This window comes from Leptodactylus fuscus, chromosome 5, assembly GCF_031893055.1.
Source record: "Leptodactylus fuscus isolate aLepFus1 chromosome 5, aLepFus1.hap2, whole genome shotgun sequence".
NCBI lineage: Eukaryota > Metazoa > Chordata > Amphibia > Anura > Leptodactylidae > Leptodactylus > Leptodactylus fuscus.
Window position 1 is genome coordinate 94,671,522 of NC_134269.1, and position 25,628 is coordinate 94,697,149.

Genomic DNA, 25,628 nt, shown 5'->3' on the forward strand with positions numbered 1-25,628 from the left:
ATAAAATAGTAAAAAAAAAACCAAAAAAAAAAACTTTAAAATATATAATAAAAATATAAAATAAATAAAAGTTCTAAATCACCTCCTGTTTTTTTTTTCAATACAAGGTGATCTAAGAAATAGACATTCCCCAAAATGGTATAACTAAAAAGTACATCTGGCCCCGCAAAAAAAAAAACGCCCTATACATCCCCGTACAGCTGCAGGGTCACCTGTCAATGTGGCCTTGCAGCTGTTGCAAAACTACAACTCCCATATATTAAATATTTTACTTAAAAAAAATTTTTCCCTATTTTCCTCCTCTAAAACCTAGGTGCGTCTTATAGTCTGAAAAATACGGTACCTAACAAAACAGAATTTAAAAAAGCGTAAATCATTCACTATGAAGATAAGTGGACCTCTTTTCTGCTAGTATAGGGTCCTCATAGGTAAAATTCTAGATGCTGAAGCTGGAAGCTGCATGCATTAATGCTCTTGTGCTCATGCAGGGGTAAAAAGCAAGAGGTAAGGGATTAGAGCAGAGATCAGAGCAGCTCCAGCTGCTGTCACACACCCATGTTGGCCAGTCCAGTACCTCTGGGATCCACATTCCCAGAATATCATTATCGCTTGCTAGGTCTTGTCCAAACATTGCCTCCATGGCTTCATCATCAAGGTCAATTTCTAATTCCTCATCCAGATTGAGGTCATAAAGTGCTCCAGGCTCCTGCTGCAAAGATACTCCATCTCTTCGACCCTGGTTGCGGTGAGCCTGAACAGTACGGTATAATCCAGCTGCCAATAAGATACAGTGAATGGTGACTATCAAAATGACAACAAATTTGGGCTACAAAAGCTTATAATAAAAAGCTACAAATGTCTGTGACCAAGTGATTTAGATACAAAGTGTACTTGTGAAGTTAATACAGCTTTGCTGGCAGACACACCAGAGGAGAAAGGCTAGTCCCATTTGCAAAGTAACTACAGGACACCAAAAGCTCTCCTCATACAGTCGCCTAGGATATGAGATCACCTGCTTTACCTGCAGTAACCCCCAGGGTCACAAGCAAGCTTCAGTGCAGATAACTGGCAGTACAGTTTAGTATGTAGGACAAATGTACATTCCTGCACTGCAAACTATAACTAATGTCTGTGTCTAAAACAAGTGGATGCCAAAATTTGCTAGATAACTTACCAGCCCTTGCCAGCAGTGTTCTTGCTGCCAGATCAAACTTCTGCCTCCTGGTTACAGTGGACCGGCCTCTGCTCTGCTGCCCACTACTTGCTCCAGCATTTTCAGATTGCTCCATGCTGTCTGGACTAAAAGTAATAAGACAGTATACTGTTACATAAGGCCTCCTTCACACAGAAAGCTGGTTTCAAACCCATGTAAACTAGGTACAACAAACCAATCAACTAAAAATGATGGTTTACACATCTTAATATCATCATTTCTAACATCTGGCACATAAGGCCCTCTCACTAACCAAACCACCATTTTAATACTCTGTTTCAAACCATCTGCTGCCGCCATTCCCTTGTATACACCTATGCACCTTTACCGGCTGTATGCCATTTCTTTCTTTCAGTGTCCTAAGTCTTGCAATTATTCTGGTACTCCTCCTAAATCTGTTTCATTACACAATGTTTCTTGGCTACTCAGCTTGCATTACACTTTTTAAGAGTGAAGTTGTAAGGGTGTACAGTCTACTATAGACTCCTTTTTGCTGTGTTTCTCCCCCTCTTCCCTGTCACTGCACCCCGTTAAATCTTTTCATGACTATTTTGCAATCTTAATTCAGGATCAAGACCCTGCATATATTTCAACCCCGCCCCACCAAAGCCCCAACATCACTGCCAAACCAATCTGAAAAGACAAAGCAAAGTATGCATACCTACAAAATGATATGTCAGCATCCATTCAGAATTCTCTTAAATTTCAAAACTAACCTCTCACAAAAGCATTCTTCTAATTCTGGGGTATCAGATGAGGGGACCTCTCCCGTGAATACTTCACTGGATTTACCCCCTGCACCTGAACTGCCACCACCCTGGCACTGTTCATTGGTTCTGCCAGAGTATCGTTCCTCATCATCTGGATGTTCTATCATCCACATTGCCAACACAGTGATATTCTGGGGATCAGCCTCTCGGGCACCTAAAACAACATAAGAAATCGAGGCACACGGATTATAAAAAGTATGAGCATATGTAGTTCTATCTTCTAATGGCAATAGTATTACAGATTTAAAACATAGATAAGCGATGAATACATATTACCACCCATCCTATACAGGTCGGTACCACTAGTAGGCAAAACACTAAAAATTTTGGCAACTAGGAGTGCTGAAATAACACTCTGTACAATAATACAAGCTACAAATACATCTCATACAAATGCAGCAGCCTGCAACCTGTGATTTCTTAGTAGCCAAATGTCAGAACTCGTTTCTGTGCCATTTACACTTCTAGGAATATGGACCTGTAGCCATGATATGCTGCCCTTAACATGGGTAATATATTAAAGAAAGGAGAAGCTTTCACCATCTCATAAACTCCATGTCTTTGCATCCTTTAATTTTAACTATTCTTGTGCAGTTGGAATTTTTTCTCTAGCCACCAACATTCCTGAGCAATCAGTGCCCGATATGCTAATTAGACTTTGACAATTGGGTGGTCGCTGCCAGCAGCAGGCAAAGATGTGAGATTGATAGCTGTCTGACACTACCTCAATGGACAGAGTCAGAGTTCAGTCATACCTCCTTGTCTGCGCCATGAACCCACCCACTTGACAGTAGAGTGCGTAATTAGCCTATCCAGAAACAAGCTGCACTGAATGCACAGATATGGTGGAGCTGGAGAATAAACTGCTCCTATGCTGGAATCACTGTTAAAGCCTATTAAAGGATGCAAAAAATTGGAGGTAGTAAGAGGTACTCTCTTTAAGCTGATATATCTGCTTCAGAAACCCAAATAAATACAGATAACCATCGCATATAACAGGATCAATAACCTCTGGAACGGTACCCTTACCAGTGGCTTCCATGGCTTTCTTGATTTGTCTTATGGAGAAGCCCATTTCTAGTAAAGGAACAACCACAGCTGGAGGTGGGGGAGATGTAGAGAGGCGGCTACTGGGATCTGACAAAGCTGTGAAGACAAATAATACATTTCAGCTAACCATGACACAAATAGAACATAAATGTAAAAGGTATTCCTGTACTGTCATCACTGCCTAGTTTTTTGTCTGTAGAAATGTAAAATAAGTCATTTTTGTAGTTTTTGCCACAATTAAAAAAAAAAAAAAAAAAAAAAAATCTGCAGCAGAGCAAAGTTACAGGAGTGGTGCGAAGGACAAGCTGCACAGGGAAGGAGAGATCATGTAAGAGGTCACCAAAGAAGACTTTATATCTTTACAGATCATCATGTCCATTTTTTCAACAATAACCAGCATTAGGCTTCTGGTGTATGTCTCCCTTTCTGGACTAGGTAAATGGTTCAATAAAAGGATGGACATTTAAATTTGTATACTAACCTGTACGGTTTGTGTGCCTTGATGGCTGGGAGTCAGGAGATGTCAGGCTCTGCCTTCTTCCAACTTCATCTGTGGGCGATGTGGGCAGTGATGTGATTGGAGGGGTCTGGGCACGACGGGTGGGCAGCACAGTTGTTGTTGGGTAACTTGAAAACATTTGCCTAAATAACAAAATGTAAGATACAAGAAGGTTGGATTTGGTCTCCAAGTGTTCATATTTTCGAATGAAAGCTATACCACACCTGCATCCCCATCCCATTACCTTTACTTATTTCTCTCTCCCCATTGATTAAAAAAAAAAAAAAAAAAATCACAGCTAAGCACTTTTAACCAGGGGCTGTGGAGTCAGTAAGTCAACACACTAACTAATCTAGACAGTCCGACTGCAATTATGATACCTGCTCCATCATAAATGGCTGACAGACACAATGAGAGAGAAGCTGCTCTATCTGGTGAAAACCCTAGTAAGTGAAGTCCTATGAAAGTAAATGAGCAACAAGCTATGCATCTAATTATAGAATATCCATAATGGTATAATATAATTAAAATCACATTACTCAACTCTAACACAAAACTGGCCCTAACTCCACAACACTGAGGCCTCTTGCACATAATAGAGTGTCGTTCGAGGCTCTTATGATGGGTGGTCTCGTTGCTCCATTCCGTTCCAATGATAGAGCATGTGTTATCCTGCTCTGTGACATTAGAATGAAACGGAACCCCCATTGAAGTCAATCTTCTTTCATCTGATTATAAAAAATTTGAAATCAAGCATGTGTGATCTTCTATTGTCCCAACATCTGCCACTGGGAAAAAGTTATATGCAAATTTGGGGTGGTCAGCCAACACTCATTTGATGTATGGGCACCTCAGGCATACAGTGGTACAAAATGGTGGGCATGGAGGATAATGTAAAAATTAAATAGTTCTGCATGCCCATCATTCATATTATCAGCAAATTGATCTAGGAGAGGTTCTTAATCCCACCTGCACCACTTAGACAAATGAGAATTACTCGGACTAAACCGGTTCCACTTTCTACAAAAAAAAAAAAAATGGAATACAGTACCGCAGCAAGCTAAGAGGCATGACTCCAGGAGATTCAGATGCAGGCACTGTTTCAGTGTCAGTGACTGGAGTGGTAGCAGTTGTAGTGTCCTCAAGAGAGCTGCTCATGAAAGAGGTGGTGCTTGATGCCGATGGGCTGGTGGTGACTGGTGTCTGAGCTTGATGAACTTGGTCATTATCTTCTGCTTGTTGCTCCATGTCTGGAGAAAGAAAAAGGAGACTGAGCCCAATACCATCCTTTTTGGCATTTGGAAAGCCTTTTTATGATATTCTACAATCAAGTGTAGGCCCATGGGAAACTTATGTGAATACAGAGACCTACAGAGATGGGTCACTAAATGGATGTTCATCGCATTAATGAATTTTGGTTTAATAATTTCCTTTTCCTATAGAAAAAGGCTGAGGTTGGTAGGGGGCTCACTTCATACAGTAGTTTACTATAAAACCATCAGTTGAAGACATATAGTTGGGTATGTGAGCTTACTATGCAGAATGAACTCCTACTATGCTCATAATAAGTAGCTGATATAACCTAGTACTCTGAAGCTCTGCTAACAAACTACAAAAAGTAAAATAACCAGGACATTGTACTAAACTAATAGAATAGAAAAACAAAACAAAATATTGCAAGGGAAATAACATGATAGAATTTCATCTCTGTATGACTTTATAGTATACCTTGTCTAATCTTGCTGCCAAATTGCTCTTCCAGCAGTCCATGAACCACCAGCTTATAAATCATGGCTTGTGCTCTTTCCAGATCAGCCAGTCCCAATGCCCTCTTTATGGGTGATCTCATAACAGCCCTCTTAACCATGTGACGCATCAAAAATTGCAAGGCAGCTCTCATTTCAACGTCTTCATGCACGACAGGGGAGCTTGCACAATCTGAATTGTGCCCATTTTCTGCTAGCACCTTTGGAATAAGTAGAAGCTCAGCATATTTACTGCAGCTCAGAAGTGCCCCCAAGGATTTCATGGCTCCTAAATTTATGTAAGACAACTGAACAGCCCTAATTTCAGATTGGGCAACATCATGGCTTCGGGAGATGTGGTCATGACTTTTACGCTTCCCATCAACAGAATGATGTTGTTGATCAATGGCTGGGGCTTCACTGAGAAGTGTGATCGATTCATTTTCGGATTTAGAAGCTATATTACTTATTGCTTTATCCTCCACTACTCGGTCTGTAGATTCACAGTCAGCTTTTTGCTCGGGGTCTCCTTTCTCTTCTGATTCATGACGATGTTTCTTTTCATGGCGTTTAGCACCAGATTTGCCAGGATCTTCATGGATGCCTGTCAGGTATGTAAGGTCAAGTAGTGTAGAGGCAGTCAGGCCACGGAAACGAGCCACATCGAAGGGAGGGGGGTCACAGGGCTCCAGATTGTAGAGAGGAGTGTCACTAGGCGACCAAAAAGTTGGGAAGCTTTGGTTGAGAAAAAAATCAGAACGACACAGGAAAAGGCAAGTGAGGGACAGACGAGAGGAGAGTACAGGAAATATTGTAATTCTCAATAACTGACAGTGAGCATTTATATGCATATACAGGGTCTTATTTAAGAAAACTAGTAATGAATATGGAAAGTTGCCCAAAATTACAGGGTTCATGCACCAGCTAGACAGAAGAAATACGACTGCTTCGTCTTAACAGTTGCAACGGACAAAATTTTCACTTTTATCAGGGTCAGTTTTCGTAAATAAGTATTTACCATATATACTCGCGTATAAGCCGAATTTTTCAGCACAGTTTTTGTGCTGAAAAAGCCCCCCTCGGCTTATACTCTAGTCAAGCAAAAAAATAGTCAAGCCGCAATAGTAATGTATAGAATCTACCATAAAATAGTGAAAAAAAGAGAAACTTTAAAAAAAAATATATAATAATAAAAAAAAAAAAAGTAAATAAAAGTTCTAAATCCCTCCTTTCCCTAGAATACATATAAAAGTAGAAAATGACTGTGAAACACATACACATTAGGTATCCCTGTGTCTGACAGTGCCCGGTCTACTGAATATAGGGTATCGGCAGTGCTCCTGTTCCGTCGGGAAGGGGTTGATAGGAGCACTGCAGATACCCTATATTCAGCCAGACTGAATTCCAAGTGGGGGAAAAAAAAAAAACAGTCCTCAAGCTCAGGGAAGGGGCAGACAGACAACCAAAACACGCCCTCCCCTTCCCCAGCACCTACTGCACCCAAAAACGCCGACCATTTTAATTTTTGACATTTCCCCTCCTCAGCTTATACTCGAGTCAAAAAATTTTCTCAGTTTTTTGTGTTAAAATTAGGGGCTTCGGTTTATATTCGGGTCGGCTTATACTTGAGTATATACGGTATAAGATTAAAAATAATAAGAACAGCATAGATTTTAAAAAAATACAGCAAAGGACAGAATAAAAATCAGGACACCACATGACTACAAAATATAAAAGAAAAGATTAAAGAGAAAGATATGGAGCAACACAACCACAGAAGGCACGTAGGGTTGGAACACTGTATTATGAATAAGACTTAATATATTACAGGACTACACTGTCCCAATGTGTGATTTATATTGTCATTTGCAGCCCATTAGCTTTACAAAAACAGGATTAAAGGGGCTCTATCATTGGGAAAAGCCTCAGCAGTTTTTGAATGACCCCATTTTTATTCATATGCTAATTAGCCTCCAGTGTGCACCCGGAAGTCTCAGCGAGCACTGTCTCTGCTGTGTGAGATAGAGAGCGCATGCGCAGGGAGAGGAGTCGTCAGCAGCCTCTGCTGTACACATAGCAAACAGTGCTCGCTGGAGGTTAATTAGCATATGAATAAAAATTGGCTCATTCAAAAACTAAGTAAACAGTAAGATGAGCCAAGCATGCTGTGCTTAGATGCTTGACAAATAAATCAATTTCCAACATCAGGGCAATAAAAAAAACAATAAAAAAAAACATTCCCAAGCAGTCTATAAAGAAATTCTGATCTCTATTGGCAAAAGAAAAGGGTGGCTAGAAAGAACACCCCTTGCTCATGAGGACCCAGTAAGTTTGTGTATTACAAAGACACTTAGTCCCCATTTATTACAATAGGGACTGCGTCATGACCAGATCTGCCACAAATCAAGGGAAACCATGTGAACAGCTAAAGACCTACTAACAAGAACAAATTTATTTCAGAATTAAATATTTTTTTTTTGACTAAGAAAACATTTAAGACAAGCAAAGGTGAAGATATAAAACAGCAGCAGAACTCTGAAGCAGAAAATAAGAAATACTCATACCTGATGGTGATCTCTGCCTCGTCCCATTGAACTTTGGCAGAAGTGCTGCCTTCCTTCACTACACCCAACAGAGTGGCGTGACGGCCCGTCTGCTTATGGACACATCTACCACCCACTCTAAGTCCTGTGTCCACTCCTCCAATGACAGCCAAAACAGGCCACACTTCCACACACAGAGTCTTCAGCTGGGTTTCGCCCAACTCTGCCAATCCATGTCTGGCATGCTTCCCCTTCTCTTCCTCTTTCTCATCACGGGTTTCATGCTCTTCCCTGCTCTGGACTGAACGACTTTTCTTTAACTTTGTACCTGCTTCTCTTACGCAACCTTTAATTTTCTGTAAGCGCTCCACCATTTTTTTGTTAATGCAATGAGTCCAACGTTCAGTGCGATGTAGGATTCTGAGAAGTTGCACACTTGACTCAGCCAGGACAGTGGCTACAGGACTACAAATCGGATCCCCTGGTAATAAATCTCTTGGAGTGCCTCTCATTTGCATGTCACAAATCTTAACCTAAAACAGAAAAATATTCTTACACATCAGTTAAGGCACATCTCCAATTATAAATAAAAAAAAAAAAAAAAAAAAAAACCACACGAATAATGCATGCAAAATAAGTTTCCTTCTCTGTTTATCAAAAACAGTTAAAACACACACAGATAAATGCTGCTACACTCTGCTATTTTGTGAGTCAGGAAGTTCTTTCAACAATGCTATGCTAGAAATAACAAGCTAGCAGTGCATAGACTCAAGCAATAAATCAAGTATCATCCCCCCCCCTCTCTCCACAGAGTTCTGTATGTATACTGGCTCAGATGATATGTAGACAAACAGGGTGGTAAGGTAATAAAAAGGAGGAAAGTGGCCTAATAAGTGGAAAAGGAAACAGATTTCCTTAAAGTGTACCTCCAGTTACAAACAACTTTTCATAAGTGAATAGTACAATTTAATATAAGAAAATTTGTAATATATCCAAATACAGAAGTATGTTCTCTTTTCCACTTTTCAGAAAGAAGTCCATGAAGAGGGGAGGAGGGTGAAAAAGACACTTTTTCTGCTGTTACACTCTTCTACCATGTGCTCTTTTGACACTGCTAGGTGTTAGATAAGAGGCTACTACAGAATGAGGCAAAAATAAATAAACTAGCCAACCCATAGGAGAATCCTACTCTATCCCTCCCTCCATAGAGCTGTATGTGAAACCGATACCCTCAATGAGATATATTACAAAGTTTCTTATATTCACATGTCCTTTTCATTGCCCAATCTTTTTAACTGAAAGCACTGGACTATAAAAAAAAAAAAAAAAAGTCTCTGGAGTCTCGGAACACAGAATGTGACACATATGCGAGCCCAACCTTAACCTATAATATTTAAATTGTGTAACAAATGTAAAAATGTACCTTCTCTCCAGGATTACTACTGTAAAACATTACACAAGGGTACAGCTCGGCTGCATCAATATCTTCAAATGCCAGTTTAGGCTCCTGTGATTGAGAAAACATTTACATTTCTAAACATTTACAAAGTTAAATAAAATATTGCAATAAGAAAACAGATATAAAAAGCCTTTCTTAGACCAAGGTCAGAGATTTATACAGGTGGATTTTGAGGCAGAATTTGCTTAAAAAAAATGCCTCCCAACTCTGTCATTTCACTAGGAAAAAGCTTTCATCTGGTGGATTTCTCAGCAAGAGGAAAAAAAGCCAAAAATGTGTTATAGCTTACCTTGGAAACCCCACTGAATGAATGGGAGGCAGGGGAAACAAAACAAAACAAAAAAAAATTCTGCCTCCTGTTCATTTTAATGGGGTTTGTTAGGCAGAATTCATTTGAAAATAGGTCATAATGTCTTTTTTTTCCTCTAGCTGGCAAAAAAAAGTATAAAATATCAGTCATCTCTGGAAAGTGTAGAAGAAGACTTATAATGTACTGTCACTGGTTTCATACAGATTTTCCTGTTGACGAACTCTTTAATGTTTATTGTTCCCATATTAAAATACATACATAAATTATTATACCCTTATCTTTGAAATAGGACAGTAGATGGCTAATAAATTGCCCATAGGGACAATAAGATTAATAGACTGATCCCTGTAAAAGAGGTTGTGCAGGATTATAAAACGTGGCTCAGGAATAGACCTCATATCTGTTGATGATGTGGTAATGGTACAGTTCAGTCAAACTAATGCTCATCAATAACCTTGGTCTCCGACTCTCTTAAGACAGTATTTTTAAGTGAGTTGAGAGAATGATCAGCACAGGAGGCAAAAAGAAATGGCTAGTAAGTGAAGGGAATTTTTTTATGCATATTAAAGAGTTTATCAATTTGAACTACTGATTTATGGGAAAAACTGAAGAAAAGCTTTAAAAAACATTAAAACTGCTATATCTCACCTCTCCATTTTTACCAAATGACACTGTACGAGCTTCCATGTCAAGGACACAGGTGATAAAATCTCCCTGAGTAAAGCTAGGTAAGGTTAGCGTCTGCTCTCCATTGTGATACAGGTTACCACTGTATGCTCGGTACAGCCACATGTCCGATGTGGTCCGATGATTGAAGTCATGGACAGGCCACCGTGAAACACCAACACATGTGCCCTCATTGCCACGATTTTCTTTCACAATATAAAACTAAAGAAGAAAACTAAGTGAGATAACATTGCACCGCAAAATAGTCATTTATATAAACATTTCATGAAGCATTAGGCAATATCAAACTACAATGAATATATCCTACAGAAAGACACCTGCCCAAAGAATGAAAAAGTAGGATGAGAAATGCCGTTAAAAAAAGTACAGCAGCATACAACTATATATCACAAATTTCTGAAATAATAAAAAATAAAAAAAAATAAAAATATTCACAAATCCAAACTGACCCCTTGAGATGCAAATACCAGAGTCCACGACAGCAGGTGCATTTCCAGGACAGTTGCTGAAACCTCCCTATTCACTTACTCTATGTAATCCAAACCTCCCAAATCCCAGCCAGGATACTCCTTCAATTCTTATCATTACGGTCTTCCCCGCATATTCAAGTTGTCTTCACCCCTTTTTATATATGTAATTGTATATATGATAATGCAGTATTTTTATACTTGCATATTTTTCTGTATTTGTTTAAGAATTATGCAGAATGTTACATAATCATACCTTCCACTGATAGCAACCAGACGTTACCCCAGTTGATGCCAGGCCATACCCTTTGCCACCACTTCCATGAGTTAAAATTTGTCCATTTTCCACAAGGCAGCACTGAGCTTTCTCTGGATCAAATGAAACCTCCTGAATGGGAAGGTCTTCCTCCTCCTCTTCTAGTTCCCCTTGCTTCTATGAGTTCATAAATAATGAATTATGCATGATAAGATTTTCACTTACCATTTTCTAAAGTCATTCTAAATTACCTGCAGTCTTGACTCTTGCTCTTTCTCCTTTAACTGATGAGTGTGCTTAGCCTGAGCGATGGGCGTTTCCCACATACAGTCTGAAAGAAGAGAGAAGAGACGCTCTACCACCTGGAAAAGTGAAAGGTTAACAATTAATACACAAATCCATAGTGTATGATTCGTACTACACTGTATGCTTTTTACATGGTTTATGAAGTTCATAGGATAGGCCATCAAGTTTAGAAACCGAATAAGCCCTTTAACTGTATTAATTAATAATTATATGTTATACAAAGCAAACATCCAAGCATCTCAACTTTTATCTAATGAGGCCTCGACAGTTAGAACATAACCCATATCTGAACTTAGCTATGTAATTTATCTCAAAGACAAATAAGAGAGAAGTCAGAGGAAGGTCAATGCAGTACATTTTGTTACTGTGTGTCTCACAGTTTGAGAATGACTGGCACATATCATGGTATGCACCAAACCATAATTCCTGCCCATCCAGATAACACAGAAACCCATACCTGGACCATCTGCTCATCATCCACACTGGATTCACAAGCAGGCAGAACAGCCTCTAGTACATGTAGGGAGAGAAGTCTTGTCCTTAGATTTCCTACAAGTGGTACACCTACAGAACAAGAGTCAAGACAATAGATCAATTGATAAGAGCAATATTATGACCATCATATCCTTAACCCCTAAACACTCACATTAAAATGGGGAAAACGCTCCCGAAAATTGCCACTTTTTTTTCAGATTTTTAATTTATGGCTGAAATAAATGTTACTGTCCCAAAACTTTAGTGCCATTTGTGTATTTTAACCCTTAAAAAATATAACATTTTAGCCTTAACTCAGTAACACTTCATCTGTCTCAACAGTCCTGCATTCATAACCTTTTGCATTTTATTTCACTGTAGCTTTACAAAACCTATTATTCTGTGGGTAAATAAGGCATTTTAATCACTTTTTATTATGATCATTTCTGGCATCTGAATTTTAAAGGGAATAATCTGTCTGACAGAAGAAGCGTGACAAAGTGGAAGATGTCACACTGCAACGGGAGGGAAGGTGCTGGACAGGGGTTAGGTGTAACTATGTAGAAGGGAGAAGTGAAGCCCTAGAGGGAAAAGAAATGCACTAAGGCCAGAGCCCCATGTGGCGTAAACACCACGGATTGCCTGCAGCAGAAATGCTGTGGAAAAAAAATCACAGCCTTTTACAGTCACAGCAAAGTGGATGGGATTCTAGCGAATGCCATCCTCTCTCTGCAGTAAAATATGCACAGTGGACACGCTGTAATTTCCAAAACCTATGTAAATGCTGGTGGTTTACCTACAGGTATAAATAAAGCAGAAATTCTGCAGAGGAAACATCTGCAAATTTCTTTGCAAATTGCTGTGGGATGAATCACGATGTATTGTTAACGTTTTTGCATCGCTTTTTTGCTGCAATATGCTAATGTGGGACTATAGCCTAAAGCCCTTTTCAGATAATTTGCTTATTTAAAAAAATAAATAAATAAATAAATAAATAAAAAAGATGATTTTCATGAAAATAGAGATGCAATTTAAAATAAGAAAAGGAATAGGCAAGTTGTGCGAAGTACATTGGAAACCCCAAATTCTCTACTATTTCCCTGGTAGCTCCTATGATAGGTAGGGTCACTCCGGGAGATATTTTTGCTTGTAAGCTCTAAATTTGGAATGACCTTGATTATAACCTCGCACAGCTTATACATTCCCTTCCGCCCTCAGCTAGTTTTGTTCTAATGATTTAACGATTTTTGGAGTTTTTAACTTCACACAACTCTGGGATGGCATTTCAACTTTATATTTTTTTTCTACGCAGTGTACACCACAAGTAACATGTTACCGTTATCCTGTGGGTTGGTACGTTTATGGCGATACCTGTTTGATATAGTTTTGTTATAGTATTGTATTATTTTATGCTGAATGACCTGTGCTTTTTACTGGTACTGTTTTAGAGTACATATGACTTTTTGATCGGCAACATGGCAAAAAAAAAAAAAAAACCATTTTATCCGGTATTTTTTTCCCTCTTTTTATTCTGCTTAACCCCTTTACATCCATTACAGTTAAAACAACAAAATTCAGGAACATAACTATACCTGAGCTGCACTTCTGAGAAGCAATATTCAGTAAAACTTCTGTCCATTTTGGAGATGCCATTTTAGACTGAATAGCTTTGGAAGACACTACTCTACGTAAGAAGACTAAAAAGTCACCGAGATGAAGCTCTGCTGTACGTTGCTTCCTAAGTGTAGCTGTAAAAAAAAAAAAAAGAACTGGGTTACATTCACTGTACTATGCTGCAAAACATTAAATTCTCATACTGCATTTAGCAGTTTATGGTACATGCACAGCACTGCAGATGTATTTCCTGTGGCCTATTGTATATAACACCAACGTATTGCACATTGCTGTTCAATGACTTATTCATATCAGGTGTTGTCCTCAATGAGGGGCTAAAATCATCCTTCCTTACCACACACACACTACAGCCAATTGCATAGGGAGTCAATAAACCTACAGGTGTGTTTTTATAGTGAGGACGGAAATCAAAGTACCCTTTTGAATCCTATACAAACACAAGGAGAACATACAGGGGATTGAGCCAGAAGCAGAAGACTCTGTTCAGCATATAGCAGTCGAGCTGGAGTACTACATTCTATTCAAGAGCTGCAGTAATCCGGTGCTGCCACTATACAGGGATGCTTCCGACTCCATCCCATCTATTGGTTTAGATACTGCAGGCTGCCTGGAATAGCTGACCAATGCATGTTTTGAGTTTCAGATCCGCACCAACCTGATACTGAGAGCACAATTCTACAATTCTGAGAATACGTAATTAGTAGAACCCCCCCCCCCCCCCATTTACTAGAAAACCTAAGTGTAGTTGTTACCTCTAAAGTCCTTTCTTTCAGTCTCTCCTAAAAGCTCAGATTTCCTCTCCTCCTCATTTTCTCCAAAGGTAGGTACAACTCCAGCCTGGGAAAGAAGGTTCTTCAGCTGGCTACAGAGCAGATCCAAAAGAGACTGCACCATTTTAGGGCTTAGCTTATCAGCATATGTCCTATAAAGAAAGACCCATCTATGTATAAACTGATATTCAATACACAAAAAACAACTGCCTTTTAGAAATGGCCATAAATGTAATTTATTTGCCAAAAACCCCCATTAATAAACCTTAAAATAAATCACAGTTACATAGTAGATGAGGTTGGAGGAAGACATCGGTCCATCAAGTCCAACATATAAACCTACCAATAAAAATGCTAATAAAATAAAATTGTGAACTTGAGTGTGGGTGTCCATTTGTTCCTCTACTGCTCCAGAATAGGATGCTTTTGCATACTTCAATAATACATTTGGAAAACAAAGAAGCTTCCAAGAACAGCAGACAAGATTTTGGAGCAGTTCTAGAGGTTTGTTACAGAAATTATTCAATGGCTCCTACAGAATGAGGAGGTTATCCATGTCAATGACCTTTTGTCGACAAGTTGTGTGTGATTTTGTGTTTGCCGCCAAGAGAAGACAGGACTGACTGGAAACAGCAAGCTGCAGAACCGTTTTCACAGTATCATTTATGTCTATATAGGGTGATACACACAAGCTGTAGAAGTTTGACAGTGCAAACTTTTTTTTTTTTTTTTTTAATTCTAACCCAATTTCAAAATGACATTTTCATCCAAAAATGCAAGTATGTCATGAAACAAAAGGTCCCTAGAGGTATCCATTATATTTTAGACAAATATGACGATCATGTTATTGTTATTAATAGGGTGTGATATAGAAAATAAAATGTAAAGAGTAAAGCGTTAAAAATACTCACCCAGTAGTAATTGCAAGGATTTGCAGAAGCCTAGTACTAGCTACTTTAAGAGCAGTGCTCAGCTGAGACACTCCAGATTTAGGAAGTAGCTGGAGAGGTTGTCCTAGCATAGTCTCTGTGCCGCACAGTTGTGAAAGAACACTAAGAAGTCCAGTAGAAATTGCAAGAGAAACATCAACTGGCTGATACCGGACACTAAGAGCAAAAACTGTTACCAACAGAAGGCGTTGCTGGGCCTCTGAAAATGCAAAAAAAAATAAAATAAATGTTAACATAGGTTATAATTTCCACACAACAAAAATGACTGATGCACAATCTATTTAATATGCACACCTACAGCTGCCATGGTACTATTTTAATGCAGAATCATGAAAAGTAGAGCAAGATAAGACAAGATAAAATAATTCTTTAATAGTCCCACCATGGGGAAAATCAGTGTGTTACAGCAGCATAGATAATACATAAGAGGTCAAAGCGTTGGTCCTATGGCATATGAAGAGGATTGAATGGGTAAAGATTTATAGATGTCCCCCAGACTGACCCCGCAGGGCATGGAAAGTGGGCCTCATGTTCCTGCTGGTAGACACTCCTTTGCAAGCTGACCACCTGTCCCAAGGACCGCTGTTCCACCCCTACTTTACCTCAGCTGCATTTAACTGTGTCCTGAGACCCTTTTAACAAATGTTATTCAGTACATACAATTTTCCAATATATATTTTCTGCATCAATTCTTCACGGTTTTTTAGTATTCTGCTTGCTGTCATTCATTCTGCTTATTTCTAGTGGATTAATCTCAGTCCATGGTCATGTGATGAGCACACATATGCACAGCTCGTTCACATGCCCAATTATTGTGGTGTGCCTAAACAGCTACATACCTAGGTGTCCATCAAATGACCTCAGCCCGAATTTTATCCACTGGGAATAGTAAAAATGAATGACAGCAAGCAGAGAAAGATCTAGAGAACTAGAAAACAGTGAGGAATTGCTACAGAAAGTATATTGTAAAATCATACAACTTTTCATTATCTAAATAATATTTAACTCTTAAAACTAGTTTGCAACTAGACAACCCCCTTTTTTCAGTGTATAGGTTTTTGTTAAATTGAGACCTATACACTGCAAAAGAAAAGAAAAAAAAAAAAAAAAAAATTTGGGGACGTGGAATAAAATGGGCCAGCAATGTTTCAGTCTTGTTATAAAATGTTTTGAAGTTATTTGTTCTCTTTTTTTTCTCTGTGCAAATAAAGATATTTGGATGAGTTTCTGAATCAGCCAGCTAATTCTTTATACTGGGTAGCCCACCGTAGCTTTAGCTCACAAGAGCAATGAAAGAACTTACCCACATGGTGTTTATTTGTCTGCAAAGCACGGTCTAAGGTGGCAGAAAGTTGCTGATAGATTTTGTGCACAGCTTTCTGTATCTCAATCTGTATACTCCTTTTTGAAGCTCGTATTCCATCCTGCAGAAAAACACAAAATGCAGATAAATACATCGTATTTTTAGGTCCTTCATATTTGCTGTGCTCATGCTTGGTTTATACTATATTTCTGATGATATAATCTGGAAACATTTGCAAGATAAAACGTACACGTCAAAGTAATACTATGAGATAGATCTAATTCTAAATATAACTATATAACTATATATATATCTATATATATCTATATCTATATCTATATCTATATATATATATATATATATATATATATATATATATATATACACACACACATATACACACACGCACATATACATACATACACACACTTTTTATTATGTAAAGGGACCAGTACCATGTAATTATACAAATTCCCTTTTACCTGGTAATGATGAAGGTGAACATTTTCTCCTTTAGTGCCTGTATGACCAACTGTACCTAGTCCAAAACATCCTGCGAGAAACTGTAGTCGCACAGAGGTAAGCAGAGATGAGGACTGAAAGGTAGCGAGTGGCTGGCGACTGCCTAAAATTTGAGCATTTCCCTTCTCCTCCATTCCAGAAAGAAGAACAAGGATCTGGTGCAAGGCCTCCAAGCGCAACTAGAAAAAAATAAACAAATAGTCATCCTTGATGACAAGACAGTTCTACATGATCAAAACATATAATTCTATCAAAAAGGGGTTATCAAGGATATGAAAAAAAAAAAAAAGGTTTACCAGTGCATTTTATGCAATGGATGAAACTTTAATTCTAACAAATAAAAAGCACCCCCAGAGCTCTGTTTATTAGTTTGCAGAACTCACAGGGAAGGAGAGAAATCTTCCTCTGCTCCCCTTGCTATGCTCAGACTAACCCAGGGATGCTTATCTCACTTTCAGTAGATTCCCAACCACATCTCCTCTAAGTGTATTCCAAGCCTCAACTACTCGTTCAGTGAAATAATATTTCCCACCATTGGTTCTGATCTACTTCCATCTAATTTCAGATTCTGCACCTTCCCTCCTGAACACTAACATGATGAAAAAGGGAAAAGTCTTGAAACGTTTAAATAAGGCTATATAGATTAAGGTTTTTTTTTAGCCTCTACTAAGAGATTTCATGTTCCAGATCCTCCACCATTTTTGTAGCCCATTTTACATATGTTGTTTTGTAGATGAGGTCTCCAGAACGGGACACAATATTCCAGATGTGGTCTAACCAGCACTTTACACAGCAAGATAATCTCTTTCTTCCCACTGGTTATACATGTAGCTATACTATGCAAAATAAAACTTGCTTTCCCTGATGACTCATTTGGAAGCAGTCTGATACTAGGAGCCCTAGATACTTCTACTCTGAAGTCCTGGTTAACATAGAAAATGATGAAACCTTCAATACCCAGTAGGTGGCTTAACGATATGTATAATATCATCTGATATAATACCAGTAGCTGACAAGTGACAAACCATTCAGTGGGTTGGCAAAGAACATGCGTTATAAAACATACCAAGAAAACATAAAACATAATATATAGTAGTACCTCAGCCCGGAGTTGTTGCTGTTCTATTGCAATGACACATGCCTGGGGAGAGCTGGACATGCCTTCTTCTGGCTCTTTAAACCCTGGGGAACTTCCTACATCTCCACTTACAAAGCTTAGAACATTGTCTATTAGCGTATGCACACCAAGAGCTTTGCTACTTTCTGAATCTGTCTCAAAGCCACAAGACAAACCACACAGCCAGTCCCGATTGTGCTTCAGCCGAGCCCAAGAATCATTGGCAGGATGCTCAGATGGGGACACTGCAGAAAAATGGAGATTAAAACTCAGGGAGACCTGAAGATGTAGAGCTGATCGGTTGTGATGCTTTCAAGTATAATGATACTGAGTATGTCTGTTGTTAAACTCCTCTATGGTAATACAAGTTTCTCAAAATAAAACTACCATAGAAAATAATGGTAGAAAGAACCTTTTAAAATCTTTTAGGGATTAAGAAAAATATTTGGCTTCTTCCAAGCCATTGTGTAGCATCACTGGAGAGTACATACTCATCATCCTTATACTATATGCCTTTACATTTTGCTCCCTATTCAGCACAGATGCTTTCAGAGCATGTGCTTATAAAGCAGATGATATAATGGAAGCTTCTTATTTTTTATAATTTTTTTTATTATTTTAAAGCAGGCCAAAGCACAGCGAGTTCATACAATGAATCAAAACTTAAATATGAAAGGCAATAGCTAGCTTGAAGGAAGCCAAATAGACGAGGATAAAAAGGAGAACATGCCGTTAAGTACTTGCTTGGCGATCTTCTTTTTCCGGGGGCTCAACAGGCCGAGGGGGGACAAGTGGACTAAGGGCCCAGAATCAGCAGATAAAACGACATGTTTTTATAAAAGGAGACACAGAGAGGAAAGGGAAGCCCAGTGTACCCCTGTTAATTTATATAGTGACAAACGTGGTTCATTTATTTCTGGCCCTATACTGCCTCTCTCGCCACAAGAGATTATATTTTCCCTGTAGTCAGTAATACCTAGTTCTACAAATTTACTAGCATTAAGATTTATGTACTGAATCTCACTGAAAAGATTAAGCTTTGCCATCAAACTCTTCATAAGAAGTCATGTAGGTGTTTTAACGCAAACACATAGCAATGACATTTGCAAACTAATATCCACTTATCTGAATTTGTGAGGATGCAGTCATAAAATATTTTATACACTGGCACAACACATGTATACAGTTTAAACCTCACCACCATTATATACTATTTAGGCCAAAACAAATGCAGGTAAGATAACGCACAGAAAAGTGTGATAAATGTCTCACCTCGTTTTCTATGGGACGCAAGGTCAGAATCAGTGTTCTGTCTTCCACTCTGTAATAAATTGTTTAGAAGAATTTGGGGTTAGAGTAAATTAAACCGATATTTTCATACTGACATGAGGATAGCAGAGATAAGCCCATCAATCTATAGCATGAGTGTTTGCAGCTTCAAGATTCAAGTGCAAATGCAATAGGGCATTTAGTAGCAAACCACAATACTACTGGCACTTGTTAATGCACGTGATTGGGCGGGGGATGAAGGGAGTAGGATTGCAAATGGAACAGATTTATGTTATGGGCTGTGACGAAGGACGACCCCCTACCCCCCAAATGTACTGTCCGAGGAGGCCTTCCTCACAGCTGAGCTATTAGGAATGCCCTTCTGGCAGAGGGGGAGACATTATTGCCGAAACTACTGGCACTAATATCTCCTCCACCAGGGCACAACTTTACATCTATGGGAACCAAAAACTGAGAATGGAGATCACTCATAACACTTTAAGACTAAGCCAAAACATATTACCACCCCCAAACATAATATACCCTAGACACGATTATAACTTCCAACAGTTATATCTCAGGCATTACAAAAAATAAGATTTGCTTTTGGTGTCATATGAAAAAGAAGATTCTCTATGCAGCTGCATAATATACTGGATATGATATAAATATCCCAATCCAGACTGTGTTTTCAACCAAGAGATATCTCTGGAAATACAGACAGCCCTGCAAACTTAATGTAGTAGGATTCAAAAGTTTAGTTATACTTTAACTCTAGGAGTGTTCAATAGTAAGGTCCAAAAATATGCTATATGACCCAACAAGAAGCCCTCACCAAGGCATATCCCTCCTCATCAGATTCAGGCTGGGAAAGGTCAGATTCGCTTCTAGATTTGATAAGTCTGTAGTTGGGATGTGAATGGACAGATCTTCTCTCTGCTGTTAAACTTTCACTCCTGGAAATAAAAGCAGAAGGTAACAAACGTGCTACAGAACTGTATCACTCATATACTCTTCATTCACCAGTTACTTATTATACAATTTTGTAAATCAATTATGATAAAAAAAACTAACCAAGGGCGTATGAAAAATTACAATTCATATTCCAAACTGCTACCTTGTCATAGCTGCTGCAGCTTCATGGGTGACCACTGAAGAAACTTGCTGCTGTCCATCCTCTGTTGGTGTGTCCAGCTGATCAATTACAGGACTGATTCCAAGTAGAAGTAGAGCACAGCGATGGATGACGGAATTACAGGCTGCCGTATACAGGTCCTGACCTTCTGTTAGGTGCCCACTGTCCCTTCTTTCCTGCACCAGCTGCTGCTGTGGCTCCTCCTCTCTAGTTCCTGGGCCTGTGATCCCAGCTGAGCCAATACTCATTCTGTCCCGTTCTCGGCTGCGTGCCACCTCGCGGGCTGATAGGAAACATTGAAATATTTCTGTAAGGTGTAACACAAGAGAGACAGGAGGGGAGCTTAGGACAGGAGAGCAGTAATATAAATGACTTGGAGTGATCTCACCATCACAAGGGGCATGTGAAGAGAGTAAGATTTTATTTTGCAGTCATATAGTTAAGATGGAGTTGTTCATTTAACTCCTGCCAAACCTTAGCTCCCCTAGACTAAAAGAATGAAAACAATTTTTTTTTGGGTTATTCTTTACTTCAACCTTTGTATCAATGGTTTAAAGAAAAAGAAGTACCAGTTAGTCATTTTAAAGTTACAGCAACATTATCCAATACACAGATATGGCATAACAGCATAACATACTTACTGTAAAACATAGTAGGGTAAATTTTTCAAAGATAGTCTTCATAACCGCTGTACCCTCTGCTAGGCTGAGAACCTGCACTGAAATCTGTGCCAATTTGCACAAAAATGTGTGTTTTTTTATGCCTTGTACACCAAAAAAAAACTACTGTGCAAGGCATAGTAAATCTCTTTAAAAGATCTATTACATATGTGAAAAAAAAAACAATCTGAAAACTAACTCACTTTGCATTACTGAGGCTCAGCATGTGAGAGACATATTAAGTGTTTAAGATGACATATCTATATACATCACACATACTCATTCTTATAAAAAAGTCAAAGGGGGGGGGGGGAGAATCACATACTCATACAACTGCTTTGTGCAAACAGAACAGAAAGCTCCTACAGTTTCCATCTTAGGTTGGAAACTGATTTCTAGTGTAGCAAGATCCAACAAGTTGCAGTAGAGAGTCACTTTTTTCCCTAGATAAGAGATAATCTGCACATACTTTTTCCACCAGGAGCATTACCTGTCCTATAAGCCTCCATATCCGCACTGGTGAGCTCCACAAGGAGATACCACATCATTCACATCTACAGCACAGCCGAACACAACAATGTCAGTGATGCTGATATACATTAATACCTGCACAACAGTGGGCGCATACGACAGTCCCAACTGCAAACACAAATCCACACATTGATACTGATCAACTAAAAGAACGTAAACTTGTTAAATATTATAATAATGACAATATTCTTCAGTATACAAAGGGTTAAACTCTACTGACATCATACTCCTATATTCTGGGAACATGGGTGCGGTTAGAGTACACCATTTTAGAAATCTCCTTACATGGCAATAAGATGGAAGGAAACACCCCCTCTCATGAATATAAATGAGTAAGAAATACACATGTCGGGGTCTGTCTTTGGGAAGACCAGGGTGGGTGGCCCTGACAGATAGTCAGTCATGGACGTCGTGACCAGCCCAAGTCCACTAACCAGATGACAAGCATGAACCAAGCTGTAACCACAGGATATCCAGATGAAGAAATCTAACTTCTCTGAAGATGTAAGCTATTGAGACATTGACTGATATTTCTGTTATTTTGGACATTTTTCCTGTTCCTGTATTTTCCTTCAAGATATTAATAAACCTCTACACTGATTCATAACAAGCTGACTCTTCCTATCGTGTTAAGGCCTACAACATGTGGTCACAAGTTTGTCCGCAACTTTAGAGATATTTAACAAAACTACAGTATCTGTCAGAAGAGACCTGCGACAAACCATCGCAACAAGTATTGTTGTGCAGCTTATGTCACTTTCCTCAAAAGGGGGCACTGAAAGGGCATCCTGGGAGCAGGACTATCAGCACGGACAGATCTATCATCATTTATCATTATCAGAAAACTGGTATCAATGATGCTGGGAAAAAAAAATATATATATATATATATATACATATATATATATAGATAGATAGATAGATAGATAGATAGATAGTGAGCCCCATATAGGGATCACAATGCACTTTTTTTCCTATCAGTATGTCTTTGTAGAATGGAAGGAAATCCACACAAACACAGGGAGAACATACAAACTCCTTGCAGATGTTTTTCCTGGCGGGATTTGAACCCAGGACTCCAGCGCTGCAATGCTAACCACTGAGCCACCATGATGCTGAAAATATATGTAAGCGTAGATTTCACTTCAGGCACATTGCCCATTGTAGAATGCACCTGATTTCTGAAAACAGTTATTGAAAATGCACAGAAGTATTCACTTGTCATCAGAATCATTTCCTCTTTTCCTTTCCAGTTCGCTCTAAACGTAAATGGACGGATGTGGCAAAAAGAATCCCAATTATACCTGCTACAGAGTCTGACGTGTGCACTGGGAATCTGCAGATAGTTTCCTGAAATCTTTAACTAGTTTTGACATACTATTATGTAAGCTGTGGGAACCCATTCCCATGAAACTGTTAGCACCTAAGGAGTCGCTCCGTTTACACTTTTTTTTTTTTTTATAAATAGAAAAATGACAGTCCCTAAATTGTTACTGCTTTTCATTGGGCAGCATTTCTATCTTAGGGTGGGTTCACACCTGCGCCCGGTCTCCGCTTTTAGGTTTCAGTGTTCTGCCCGAGAAACTGGACAGGAGATGGAAACCTGCAGACACTTTTCAAACCCATTCATTTGGGTAGTCTTGTGGCTGATACTGATTTCCTGTTCTAAGGATAGGTCACCTATATCAACTCCATTAAAGTGGTTTTCTCATACACAAATATTTAGCAAACAGACACGTATCCCCTAGCTTACATCTATATTGTAGAACATTACCCTAGGTAGTAATAGCAAACAAGCAGTTGTTACGACATACTTACATGCATGTCCTTGTAAGAAATATGGTGCAACAGTTTTGAGGCATTTCAACGTAACCTAGGCTGCCTTCCAACACAAGGAGCCCAATCACATTAGAGTCTGAATTTTTGTATGCCACTATCAGTATTCATACTATCAGCGCATACAAAAAAAAAAGCTGAGTGGCAGATATCACTGGTTTCACTATTGGATGGGGCTTCTAAGTTTTATGGGGATGTAGAACAATCGATTGTACAATAAACATGACAAGTACAATATGCTTGGCATGACAGGAAACATTCTCTAATACGCTAGGTTCACACTAGCATTCGGGTCTCCATTCTGTGGTTTCAGTCTTCTGCATGCAGAAAACGGAAACCTGTCAGATTGGTGCGGCCGTGAGCGGTGGTGAGCGTTTTATGCTCTCCGCTGCAATACCGTTTTTTTTAAATTGGACACAGAGTACTGCATGTCCGACACTGTGTCCGGTTTAAAAAAAAACGGTTTTGTGGCGGAGAGCATAAAACGCCCACCGGTGCTCACGGCCGGACATCTTTCAAACCCATTCAAATGAATGGGTTTGAAAGTCCTGCAGGTTTCCATCTCCTGCCTCTGTTTTGTGCAGGAAACGGAAACCTGCAGAACGGAGACCAGGCGCAGATGTGAACGAGCCCTTAGTAAACACAATTAGGTTTTTAGTCTAATAACTGTTAAATTGACTTCAATGTATGTAGTTTGTCTGCTCTAACATAAAAGTGTGCTTTGTCATAGAATATGGGCTCGTTCACATGTGGCAAGAGGGGGTGGATTTTGACGTCGAATCTGCCTTAAAATCCGCCCCCTCACAATAGAGGTCTATGTAAACCACTAGCGTTCATTTTTGTGCTAGCGGTTTGTTCCCGCTCTGCCCTTTTTACCCTTTGTTCAGGCGGATTCCGTGGCTGATTCAACCGCGGCGTCTGCCTCACTACACTTCCCTCTGGACTAGGCCCATTCATGTGGGACTAATCCGGAGCGCAAAGCCGCAACGGGATGCTGTGCACTGTAACGGAATGTGCACACATGGAATACCCGTATGAACTAGCCCTTAAAGTGTACAACATTAACTAGTATCAGTCATTATATCTAACTTCAGAAACAAGCTCAGTAAAAACCTTATAAGATACTCACTGCCAGCAGTAAGCAGCTCATGTTCCCGATCTTCCTCCTCTTCTTCCTGTTCAGCGTGTCCTTCTTCTCTTTCTCTTTCTGCTTGTTCTTCCAGTTCAGCTTCCTCATCTATTGTCCTAGTAAATGAGTTTTCTTGGGAGCCTAAATCAGCAGATTCTTGATTTTCTGATACCTGACAAGATAATATATAGAACTATCCAATACACTCTACTACTTTTTGCAATTTTCAGACCTTTGCAAACTGAAAGACAGGAAAGTTAATGCACAAAGGGAATCTTAAAGGGATTCTACCATTAAAACCTTTTTTTTTGTGGATAAGACGGAAAGGCTATTTGTCTCTTACCTTTAGCCGTAGTCTCTGCTGCGCCGTTCCTTAGAAATACCGGTTTTTACCGGTATGCAAATGAGTTCTCTCGCAGCGATGGGGGTGGACCCCAGCGCTCAGACAGCGATGATGGTGTCCACATCGCTGCTAGAGAAGAGTCTCCAGCGCCACCTCCTTCTGCATCCGCAGCGTCACCTTCAATGTCTTCTTCCGGAGCAGGCTCATAACTTCTAGGCCAAGGGCCTTGGGCAAAGCAGACTGCGCAGGCGTACAGGCTACGGGAAAATAGCCACTTGCACAGTATTGTTAGCGGCCATTTTCCCATGGCCTGTGCAGTCTGCTCTGCTCAAGGCCCGAGGCCTAGAAGATAGGAGCCTGCGCTGAAGGCGACGCTGCGGACGAAGAAGGAGGCAGCGCTGGAGATGCTTCTCTGGCAGCGGTGGGGACGCCCCCATCGCTGCGAGAGAACTCATTTGCATACCGGTATTTCTAAGGAATGGCGCAGCGGAGACCACGCCTAAAGGTAAGAGACGAATAGCCTTTCTAAAGGCTATTCCGACGTCTAATCCACAAAAAAAAAAAAAAAAAAAAGGTTTTAATGGTAGAATCCCTTTAAGGCTAAGGCACCACGTTGCAGAAACGCAGCTTTTTTTTGTTCCGATTTTGTTG

At 39.5% G+C, this 25,628-nt stretch overlaps 1 protein-coding gene across 6 annotated transcripts in view; it reads right to left on the minus strand.

Annotated features, from left to right (window-relative positions):
- The window catches only part of HERC1 (HECT and RLD domain containing E3 ubiquitin protein ligase family member 1), an 87,399-nt gene that overhangs the window by 25,688 nt on the left and 36,083 nt on the right, over positions 1–25,628 (minus strand). For 2 of the 6 annotated variants that reach the window (XM_075273785.1, XM_075273783.1), the window contains exons 23-45: positions 24,635–24,806; positions 20,463–20,787; positions 20,181–20,301; positions 19,349–19,397; positions 18,059–18,321; positions 16,920–17,138; positions 16,438–16,558; positions 15,096–15,333; positions 14,167–14,336; positions 13,372–13,527; positions 11,763–11,869; positions 11,251–11,361; positions 11,000–11,176; positions 10,238–10,477; positions 9,244–9,327; positions 7,842–8,353; positions 5,261–6,012; positions 4,584–4,782; positions 3,515–3,675; positions 3,013–3,129; positions 1,930–2,137; positions 1,175–1,299; positions 554–774 (exon numbers count right to left, since the gene is read on the minus strand). In XM_075273785.1, coding sequence (XP_075129886.1) covers positions 554–774; positions 1,175–1,299; positions 1,930–2,137; positions 3,013–3,129; positions 3,515–3,675; positions 4,584–4,782; positions 5,261–6,012; positions 7,842–8,353; positions 9,244–9,327; positions 10,238–10,477; positions 11,000–11,176; positions 11,251–11,361; positions 11,763–11,869; positions 13,372–13,527; positions 14,167–14,336; positions 15,096–15,333; positions 16,438–16,558; positions 16,920–17,138; positions 18,059–18,321; positions 19,349–19,397; positions 20,181–20,301; positions 20,463–20,787; positions 24,635–24,806 — 4,848 coding nt within the window. The remainder of the gene's footprint in view (positions 1–553; positions 775–1,174; positions 1,300–1,929; positions 2,138–3,012; positions 3,130–3,514; positions 3,676–4,583; positions 4,783–5,260; positions 6,013–7,841; positions 8,354–9,243; positions 9,328–10,237; positions 10,478–10,999; positions 11,177–11,250; positions 11,362–11,762; positions 11,870–13,371; positions 13,528–14,166; positions 14,337–15,095; positions 15,334–16,437; positions 16,559–16,919; positions 17,139–18,058; positions 18,322–19,348; positions 19,398–20,180; positions 20,302–20,462; positions 20,788–24,634; positions 24,807–25,628) is intronic. The other 4 variants (XM_075273787.1, XM_075273784.1, XM_075273789.1 and 1 more) reach the window with 4 other exon arrangements.